The sequence below is a fragment of the Maniola jurtina genome, chromosome 19 (genome assembly GCF_905333055.1).
Source record: "Maniola jurtina chromosome 19, ilManJurt1.1, whole genome shotgun sequence".
Lineage (NCBI taxonomy): Eukaryota > Metazoa > Arthropoda > Insecta > Lepidoptera > Nymphalidae > Maniola > Maniola jurtina.
The window spans coordinates 13,264,686-13,275,558 of NC_060047.1; the positions used below are offsets into that span (position 1 = coordinate 13,264,686).

A 10,873-nucleotide genomic window follows, 5' to 3' on the forward strand; every position below is an offset into this window, starting at 1 on the left:
CTAACGCTGTGTGTTGAGTGCTGCCCGTTGCACGCTGGAGCTTGATGTTGTTGGCTCTTGTGCCTTCTTGTGTGCAGTGAGCCACGTGGGTCGTTTTTTGTGCGTTTTGTGGTCTCCGCAAGATGAAATTAGGAATTTTGGCGGGGCCAAAAGGTTCCTCTCCTCGCGCCGGTTACAGCAAGCCCAAGCTCGGGGGGGGTAGCTCTTATAGTTCCTGAGTTAGCCGCCGCGGGGGTTTTTGCTCGAGGGGGTGGGGGGGGAAATTTGATTTTTATGGTGAATCCAAATCAGATGTCCGAATTTGGAAAGATCCCAAGTGTGTTTTTGGGCCGTAGGTGTTCGTGCGCAAGGAATTTTGAAATTCTGCCGGAGCCAGAAGTTTCCTTTTTCCAGGGCGCGTTGAATGAACCCAAACTCGGGGGGGGTAGCTCTTATAGTTCCCGAGATATAGCCCGCGGGGGTTTCACCTGAGGGGTAATGTTAAAGGGGGGGGGGGAAAGGTTTCATAAGGGGACTATTCCCGATATAAAAAAGTGGGGGGTCCGGGGGGTCTCCCGTGGGGGGTCGATTCCCGGGGTCAAAAATTTTTGGGGTTAGGGGGGTCGGGGAGGTCTAGGACTTGTAAAATTTTCCAAGTTGTATTCAAAAAATTTTGAAAAATAGGGGGTCTGGGGGGTCTGAGTTGGGGGGTCAGGGGGTTTTGTGTGGAAGGGGCTCGCGGAGCTGAACTGAACAAGCCCAAACACGGGGGGTCTGCTACGTAAGAATTAGGAGTTCCCTCGAGCTCACCTGATGGCCTGATGTACTGGTCCTCCGTGTGATGATGCTCGCGGGGGCGCAGCCTTCGGTCCCGTGTTGGAGTACTGGGCAAAGTTCGCCGGTCGGCCGACGTCACCGGTACACGAGGCACGCCGCGAAATCTAGGTCGGTTGAAAATTTTCCACGCTAGAAGCACGTGTTTTCCCAAATTTCGCTGTACCTTTTTATGGTGATCCCGGCGTCCGATCTTCAAGCGGATTTCACCTTCCGGTAGATCTTCTTGCGGGCTGTTAGATGGTATTTGTGGCTTGTTTGTTGGATGTTGGGCTGCGGTGATATTGATGGTTAAAGTTTGGACACTGTATCTCAGGATACCGTTGCGGGATGACGCTGCAAACGATAATCCTGGTGAGTCACAACACTGTTATTCACTGCACAAAAAATCACGCGCGCAGCACTACAATTTCCGAAGTAATTAATTTTTCAAAGGGAGCGTGTGGGTTTCATGCTTCGTTTATCGTTGCACTGGTTAGGTTAGGTTAGGTTAGGTTAGGTTAGGTTAGGTTAGGTTAGGTTAGGTTAGGTTAGGTTAGGTTAGGTTAGGTTAGGTTAGGTTTTTTTTTTTTTTTTTTTTTTTTTTTTTTTTTTTTTTTTTTTTAAAATATACATTGACCTCTGACGTTATCAGAGACTGTGACTGCTTTTCTGTTTTTGGCTACTCTTTCATTCCAGTTCTCGCTAACATTCTGCTCGTACTTTCATTCTTCATACTAGATCTTTCTTTCATGCGTCTTCTTTCACTCGATGGGTGGGTTCCCTTCCTATCCATCTTTCTACTTTCGGGGGTGTTTTCTTTTCTTTTATTTTTATTTTATTTCTTTATTACACAAATCTAATTACATTCTTATATCTATTTACATCTATTTATATATACTATTATTTATATATACTATTTTATGATGAATAATTAACAATACGATATTGGGGACAGAGCGGATCTAATTTTTACACATGTTGGTTACTATATTCAATAATATACAAGAAACACTGTGTCTACATTAGTCCGCTCTGTTCCCAATCAGGTTACTGTTTCGCTTATTTACTTCTATGCATATATCTTTACAATATTTAAAGAAAACATCCCTTTTTTTATCATCGTGTATGATATCCGCAATATTACCTATCGACAGTTGAATTTCGATCTCTTGTTCCAGCTTCATTCGTTTATACGCATGAACTGGACAGTCAAACAGGAGATGGGGAACAGACTCGGACACCCCGGGGTCGCAGATGCAGGACGGACTCTCCTTGCACTTGAAGCGATGCAAGTACTCGGAGAATCCGCCGTGCCCCGTCAACACCTGGGTGACGAGTCCGTCCACCTCCATTTTACTTACAACTCTGTAGGCCGCCACCGCATCAGGAAGAAATATTTTGGTGACGCCGGCCGTTTCACCGGCTCGGTACCGGTCGTTCCATTCATCAAGCGATCGCATACGAATGCTCCGCTTGATGAATGAGACAGGGCAGCTGTCGTAGTCAAATTTGCGTTTAGACTTCAGAGCAGCCTCCTTGGCCAGATTGTCGGCACGCTCATTCCCCTCCAGTCCTGCATGGGCTTTGATCCAGAACAAGCTTATACGTTTGTTCTGGAGCAAAGCGTCTCGCAGGAACCCTCGCGCTTCTACCGCCAGGGGGTGGAGAGCCTTTGGATTTTGCAGCGTCTGCAATGCTGACAATGAATCGGAGTAAATTCCGACAGATCCGGCCAAGTTTGCTGCGGCCATCCGTGCCGCCCGGCATATCGCCAGAAGCTCCGCCTGGTAGACCGTGCAGTAAGACGGTAACGCAAGCTTGAGGGCTTTGGTTTCGGCGGCGTCACTCCATATGGATAGCGCCGCCCCCACCTTGCCCTCAATCTTGCTACCGTCCGTATAGATATTGAAGTCATTGTCATTATTGGCCATAAGTTGCTCCTGGTCCATCAGGCACTTGAACTCGAGGTCGAGATGACTGGCGGGATGCGGTGACCGAAGGGCCGAGGACATTCGCTCTACCTCCCGATCCCCTATCTCTCGCTGGGGCACCCCCTTCCTCGCCTCATACAGCGCCGCGGCTTCGCGGACGCGAAGGTCGAGTGGGAGTATCCCAGCGAGCAACAGGGCCGCGTTCAGGGAGACAGTGCGATATGCCCTACAGAGCTTCTGTGCGAAGCCTCGCTGGACCACATTCAGCTGCTTCCGGATTCCGAGCCTGTCCACAGCAGGCGCCCATACGCTGGCGGCATACAGAACTACAGGTTCGACCACCGCTACATAGATAGTACGGATTACTTCGGGGTGGAGACCCCAGCTGACCTTAGCTGCTCGTGCCAACTGATGGTAGAAGGCTACCGCGCGCTTGCAGACACTCGCGACGTGGGCGTTGAATGTGAGTTTTCGGTCAATGACAACACCCAACAGTTTGATTTCGTTCGACAAGGCAACGTCGACCCCGCCCATGCGTAGACGCGGGTCGTCGTACTTCAATTTGCGCGTCATAACCATTGCATTGGTCTTATGAGGCGCAAATCGAAGTTTATTTGCCGCTCCCCACATTCTCACACGTTCAAGGGCGGCGTTGGCCTGCCGTTCGATTTCGAGGGCCGTGTCGCCCTCGAACACCAACACCACATCGTCAGCGAATGCCTGCACGTACGCGCCACTAGTTTCCAAGTCCCGGAGCAGTGGGTCTAAAAGTAAGTTCCATAATATTGGTCCGCCAATAGATCCCTGCACGCAACCCTTCTCGGTAGCTATTGCGTACTCCTCCCCACAGTACCTGACTTTGACGCTCCTGTCATTTAGATAGCTGCTCAAAAGCCGTCGGATGTTTATGGGGCATTTTTCCTCCGCCAGCCTGACCTTTATTTTGGGCCACCAAGCGTTATCAAATGCGCCCTCTATATCCAGTGATATCAGAACGACAATCTTCTTGCTGTCTAGTTTATGTGTGATATGTTTCACTAAGGTGTAGAGGGCGTCTTCGGTGCTCCGTTGGGGCATAAAGCCAAATTGGCGTGTGCTAAGCCTAGGCGCTATATGAAATTGTAGTCTAGTGACAAGCATCTTTTCCAAGACCTTTCCAAGTACCGGAAGGAGGCCTATAGGACGATACGATTTTGGGGTCGTGTAGGTGGCCTTTCCGGGCTTCCGAAGGAAGATTACTGTGGCCTCCTTCCAGGCCCCGGGAAAGTGGTGGATTGCCAGGCACCGGTTGAAAAGGCACAAGAAGAGGTCCGGGTTGAGGTTTATCGCATGCAGGCATATGTCGGCGGTGAAGCCGTCCGCTCCAGGGGCTTTCTTCGGGTCGAAAGAACGACTCGCCAGCTTTAACTCTAAATGAGTGAAAGGGGGGTCCCCCTGGTCCGAGGAAGTCTCGCTATCCGTGAGCTCCGCCAGGGCCCTCACCCGTCGGTGCTCCTCGGAGTCTTGCTCTTCGGAGTCCTTGGGGTAAAAGGTCTCGGCCATAAGTCGGGCGGAGCTCTTGGCATCAATTTCCGTGTTTTCTACCACCAGCGGTGGATCTTCCTCCCGCTTGGCCGTCCTGCCCAACACCCTATATATACCCCCCCAGAGAGACTCTCGGTCTTGTTTCCCGCAAAATTCCTTCCAGGACCTAGTTTGAGCCTCTTTTTCTTTGGTCTCGTACTTTGTCCTGGCCTCCAGGTATTCTTCGACCACTTTCGACCGTCGAATCGGTGCCGCACACCGGATCCTCCTCTTCCTGGTGGCCACCTCGCGCTTCAGCGTCGACAGCTCCTCAGACCACCACGGCAACGTGAGTGTGTCCTTCCTCCTAATTTTGGGAATTGCACACTCACTCGCTTCAGTTAGCGCCTGTATAAGTTTGTGTATGATGTAATCTAATTGTGTAGCTGTGATAGTGTCTTGGATGTTTGTGACTGTAATGTTTTGGGATTGCAAAATTTGACCCAGTTTCTCACGAAACTGGGTCCAATTGGCTTTCCGTGTGTTATATGATCGTGTTGTGTGCTTGATATAGTTGTGTCTTGTGCGTTTTAGGTGTAACTTAAACGATATGCCGTTGTGGTCCGAGGTAGTTAAGTGGTTAGGTTAGGTTAGGTTAGGTTAGGTTAGGTTAGGTTAGGTTAGGTTAGGTTAGGTTAGGTTAGGTTAGGTTAGGTTAGGTTAGGTTAGGTTAGGTTAGGTTAGGTTAGGTTAGGTTAGGTTAGGTTAGGTTAGGTTAGGTTAGGTTAGGTTAGGTTAGGTTAGGTTAGGTTAGGTTAGGTTAGGTTAGGTTAGGTTAGGTTAGGTTAGGTTAGGTTAGGTTAGGTTAGGTTAGGTTTTTTTTTTTTTTTTTTTTTTTTTTTTTTTGTTATTATCAGAGTTCCTCTGACATGAATCAGAGACCTTTTTTAACTTTTTTATTTTTACCTATTATATTTTTATTATATTACATCCAAAATTTTTATCGAAGTTAACAATATCTATTCTTATAATAAATATCCAACTATCAATCTTTTATTTTAGCTTAATATATTAAAATTATAACAATTTTATTTCAGCGTACTCTGACTTCTCTATCGTTTAGGTAACTATTTACAATTTGCTTGAGATTCAGGAGGCATTTTTCGTCCAGTAAGCGATATTTCACCGCCGGCCACCACGCGCTATCAAAGGCTCCCTCTATATCCAGTGATACGACAACATTGATAAGTTTATTATCAAGATTGCTTCGTATATGTTGCACCAAGTCCCAGAGAGAGCCTTCGGTACCGCGCTGTGGTACGAGTCCATACTGTCTTGGATTAGCTCTTGGCAACGGGTGCCATCGAAGCCTCCTCACGATCATCTTCTCCAGAATCTTTCCGAGGACCGGCAACAGTCCTATGGGTCTATATAATTTTAGTTGACTGGAGTCAGATTTTCCGGGTTTCCGCAGAACTATTGCCGTTGCCTGTTTCCAGAGTACCGGAAAACATGATATTTCGAGGCACCCGCTGACAATAGCCAAATATACACTTGCGTCAGCATTTATGGTCTCCGCGCAAATGTCAGCCGTGAAACCATCACTTCCTGGTACTTTTTTAGGGTTAAATGTTGAGATCACATATTTTAGTTCCTCTCTCGTAAAGGGAGGGTCCTTTATTTCATCTTCCATAGGTTCTATTATACTTCCAGCCCTTTCTCGTATTTTCCTGTGATCGGAATTGTCATCAGATTCCACATCCTGGGGAAAGAAAGTGCTGGCCAGTAATCTTGCAGATTCTACCGGAATTAGGACGGTTCCTTCCTTTACGAGAGGTTGATCTTGCGATTTTTTGGCCTGACTGCATACAGTGATGTCTACATTGCTTTTAAATTCCCTACCATTCCTTATCGTATAAAAAGTGGGAGTCCTGCCCTCATTTGGTGTGTTTAGATTCATCTCCGCAAAAACTCCGAGTACTTCCTTTCCTCGAAGGTCTTCTGAATTGCTGCCCCACCATGGACTCCATGAGTTAAAGTCCCCCCCTATTAAAATGTATCTTGTTTTTAAAATCTCTATAATTACTTTAAGTTGTGATAAATATGGATCCACGGGGAGGCCGTCCTCAAAGTATACAGAGATGATTCCAAGTTCCCATGTATTCGTTTTTATAATCGCGACAGCTATATTCTCAGTAGTGGTTGTAGGGCATTCAACGATCTGCATTTCGTCATTGAAAATAAAAATTTCACTCTTTACTGGTTTTGTCCGATTCTGTGATCGCCGAACTACCCTGTAGCCACTTTTTTGTGCGATTTCCCCTTTCACCCCCACATATGGTTCCTGAACGAGGGCAAGACTAATCCCACATTTTTGTGCCTCCAGCGTCATTTCTTTGAAGGTCAGCTGTTTTCTTTGGAAGTTAGCTTGGGTTATTTTGTAAGACTTAATTGATTCGCCCGAGGAGCCCTTAGCAGTACGCCACTCTCGCCCTTGCCAGAGCATCCCACTTTTTCCGGATCGGGCAACTATCATCAAAACTGTTGTGATCCGTCCGGTCCAGTCGGCCACTCTGGCAGTTGCGACACGTGGGTCGGTCTCCAGCCTTCCACGCCGGGCACTCGCTACGCAGGTGCGGACCTGCGCAGTGGCTGCAGGTGTCTACGGACTCCTGGCAGGCCCTGCGACCATGCCCGTAGCCGAGACACCTGGAGCACGTAACCAGCGGGGACTGATCCTTAGCGACAACTCGTTGCAAGTCTATATGGACCTTCCCCACAGCTGTGACGCACTGCCATACTGGCGGCGACACCTGCAGGACGACATGGTTCTCGAGCGGGTTTCTGGCTCTTCTTCGGAATTTCACGCTTACCCTGTAGTCATCGTCAGGTATCGCCCCCAGCACGTTTTCATTTTGGAGTTTAAGGGCGCCCAAGATGTCCTCGTCTGTGTTAATGTTAAGGACATTTAGTAGTATAATGAGTGGGTCCCTATTCTCTACCTCCTGTGTGAGGAGTGTTGGGCTGCCAGACTTGAGTTTCTCTGCCACTTTGGCAAGCTCTTCTCGCGATTGGCAGCCCAACACTACCTTTTGATCCTTTGCCTTTCTCAGTCTATCCACTCGCACGCCTGATGTCTTCGCGTTCACGGCTGTTCTAATTTTATTGAGGACGTCTTCACTGGTATCGTGGGTGTCAACGGAAGACACTACGATTGAGTGGACAGGCCGGGGCTGGAGGGTAGCACCAGCAGGCTTGGCGGTCGCTGCCACCGCCGCATATGTGGTAGCCCTTTCCTGGATGTTTTCATTAAGACGCTCCATCTGTTCCTTTATGACACCCATGTCTCGTCTGGACGCGGCCGCCAACTCTTTCTGGTGTTGGAGTTCGGCCATAATCTGTTTTTGGTGGTCGTCCAATTTTTGGGCTATATCGGCTGCAAGCACACCTTCGCTTTTATCGATTTGCGCGCCTTGTCGTTTCGCTTGCTTATTCGGCAGCTCCTTAGCCTTAACCTTGCTCTGATCGGTGCAAGTTTCGGCGTTCTGAGGTCCCGCCATCTCTGCCTCCTTCACGAGCTGGTACAGCCTCTCAATGGCCTGAAGTACGTCCGTTTTTATGTCGCTTCTAAGGTTGCGAGAGTTTTTGAGTTGAAGCTTGGCTTTCAAGAGGCATCCTTTTGCTTCCGCAACCCTCCCTTTAGGTATACTCGTGTCCGACCCCGGGGAGGTGAACGTTTGGTACGTCAGGTTCATCGCAGTCCCTTTTTTCCGAGTCGCTTGACCGTCGCCATGCAGCGGCGTGTCCAGCGTGCCCGGCTTGGGGGGGCTGGCTGCATCGTCTTTATCATGCATCGGCAGGTTAGACCCGCTCGCGTCCACGCCCGCCTTCGGCGTCTGATTAAGCTTAGGCTCGGCCATCTCTCCAGCTGCAGAAAGCGATTTCCTTGGAACTCCAGGGCTCTGTGTTTTGATAGGTGTTCTTAATCCAAGCATTTTGTTCCGAGGAAGACAGTATACTTATAACAGCACAGATTTTGTTTTAACCTAGCCTATGTCAATTTACTAATTTAACAGGTGTAAAGAGCTCGCTAAACTAATAATTAGATTTGGAGGTGTATAGGGTCTCCAGCTGTCAATAACCTTAACCTAACCTTTGCAGTCAATCGCTAAGTGGTGTATAGGGCCTGTAGTCAAAATTAAACTTAAACTTAAAACTTAAAACTACTTTTAACAAATTAAACCAGATTTGAAAAAGTTAGAGGTGTAAAAAGCCTCCAGCTGTCAAAAACCTATTACTAACTTATTTAAAGTACTAACTGTCAGTGTACAATCAATCTGGTCCAATGAGTCTTGTTAATGGTCAACACAAACTAGCCTCCATAAGGTTTGTACATCAAAAAGAATCGTCCTTTACACAATGAAAAAATTTGTGTAGTCGGAATTGGTTTTGACAGAGATATTTTTGGGTGTAAAAGGCCCAACAGTCAAAAGATAGCCTAAGATACTTATAACTAACTAAATTTAAAACCTATTTCTAACTTATTTAAAGTACTGACTAACTAGCAGTGTGCAGTCTACTCAGTTAAATAACTTAAAATTTATAGAATTTAGTGTCCACTGTTAGTACGTATTTTGCTATATACAAGTTATTGTATATCGCAGAGTTATTGCTCCGTTTTTTGGGAGTGTCGTGAGAACCCCGAATTTTTAAAAATTTAATATCTAAAAAACTATTAGGCCGAAAATTTTGAAATTTAAAATGTATATACAACTGGTTGAGATCTACAGATTCTAATAAAAATAAATAGGGGTTCTCGATCTATATTTTTTAAAATAAAATTTTGAAATTTTGAAATTTTTAAAATTTTCAATAACTCTGCGAATACTTAACCGATTTTTAAAATCTAAGTGTCGCCGTGCGGGGCTTGATTTCTTCTTTTAAATGCAGCCTCCCGGAGCAACCCAAGTCGTCTCGATCCTGGACCACGTGGCCACGTGGTCGGTGGTTTTTCCTGTATTTCCCCCACTTAGCGGTGCAGGAAAAATCCAGCAGAGGTGTCGCCTTGTAGGGCTCCGTGAGGCTCGTCGACTCCAGCAACAAAAAAGGTATGTCGTCGATCTGGTTTTTGCGGCGCACGCCGTTTAAGTTCGAAAATTTTCAAACTTTTAGGTTATTTGGCCACTGCCCGTCCAATTTTCAACTTATTTCTATGCACTTTCCGCCAGATTGAAGGCCTAAACGAGGCGCAACTTTTGATGCATAACACTTCACAATCTGATAAGAAAAAACCACTTTTTCTATTTTCCAAAGATTAAAACTTTGCGGAGCGGGCGTTGGAGCACTTAAAACGCGCGCGATTCCTGCTGTGGGCAACGGCGGCACTCGGTTAGGTTAGGTTAGGTTAGGTTAGGTTAGGTTAGGTTAGGTTAGGTTAGGTTAGGTTAGGTTAGGTTAGGTTAGGTTAGGTTAGGTTAGGTTAGGTTAGGTTAGGTTAGGTTAGGTTAGGTTAGGTTAGGTTAGGTTAGGTTAGGTTAGGTTAGGTTAGGTTAGGTTAGGTTTTTTTTTTTTTTTTTTTTTTTTTTTTTTTTTTTTTTTTTTAATATTAAATACATTGACCTCTGACGTTATCAGAGACTGTGACTGCTTTTCTGTTTTTGGCTACTCTTTCATTCCAGTTCTCGCTAACATTCTGCTCGTACTTTCATTCTTCATACTAGATCTTTCTTTCATGCGTCTTCTTTCACTCGATGGGTGGGTTCCCTTCCTATCCATCTTTCTACTTTCAGGGGTGTTTTCTTTTCTTTTATTTTTATTTTATTTCTTTATTACACAAATCTAATTACATTCTTATATCTATTTACATCTATTTATATATACTATTATTTATATATACTATTTTATGATGAATAATTAACAATACGATATTGGGGACAGAGCGGATCTAATTTTTTCACATGTTGGTTACTATATTCAATAATATACAAGAAACATTGTGTCTACGTTAGTCCGCTCTGTTCCCAATCAGGTTACTGTTTCGCTTATTTACTTCTATGCATATATCTTTACAATATTTAAAGAAAACATCCCTTTTTTTATTATCGTGTATGATATCCGCAATATTACCTATCGACAGTTGAATTTCGATCTCTTGTTCCAGCTTCATTCGTTTATACGCATGAACTGGACAGTCAAACAGGAGATGGGGAACAGACTCGGACACCCCGGGGTCGCAGATGCAGGACGGACTCTCCTTGCACTTGAAGCGATGCAAGTACTCGGAGAATCCGCCGTGCCCCGTCAACACCTGGGTGACGAGTCCGTCCACCTCCATTTTACTTACAACTCTGTAGGCCGCCACCGCATCAGGAAGAAATATTTTGGTGACGCCGGCCGTTTCACCGGCTCGGTACCGGTCGTTCCATTCATCAAGCGATCGCATACGAATGCTTCGCTTGATGAATGAGACGGGGCAGCTGTCGTAGTCAAATTTGCGTTTAGACTTCAGAGCAGCCTCCTTGGCCAGATTGTCGGCACGCTCATTCCCCTCCAGTCCTGCATGGGCTTTGATCCAGAACAAGCTTATACGTTTGTTCTGGAGCAAAGCGTCTCGCAGGAACCCTCGCGCTTCTACCGCCAGGGGG

The 10,873-nt window shown here is 46.3% G+C and overlaps 1 protein-coding gene across 1 annotated transcript; it reads right to left on the minus strand.

The window, feature by feature from the left end:
* On the minus strand, positions 1-4,856 carry LOC123875323. Its single transcript, XM_045921076.1, has 3 exons — positions 1,940-4,856; positions 790-1,164; positions 1-113 (listed from the first exon to the last, which is right to left on the minus strand). Exons 1-3 carry the CDS (start codon positions 4,266-4,268, stop codon positions 1-3), a joined length of 2,817 nt encoding a protein of 938 aa, XP_045777032.1. The 5' UTR covers positions 4,269-4,856.
* Between the last annotated feature and the right edge of the window lie 6,017 nt (positions 4,857-10,873).

What these genes read in the sequence shown, in the direction of transcription:
- LOC123875323 (XM_045921076.1), bottom strand. Translation starts at nt 4,268, where the DNA reads ATGGCCGAGACCTTTTACCCCAAGGACTCCGAAGAGCAAGACTCCGAG. An exon ending in CGAAATTCAACTGTCGATAG is followed by an intron (nt 1,165 to 1,939) that starts GTAATATTGCGG and finishes GTGACTCACCAG; the next exon opens with GATTATCGTTTGCAGCGTCA. An exon ending in CCAGTACATCAGGCCATCAG is followed by an intron (nt 114 to 789) that starts GTGAGCTCGAGG and finishes CATCTTGCGGAG; the next exon opens with ACCACAAAACGCACAAAAAA.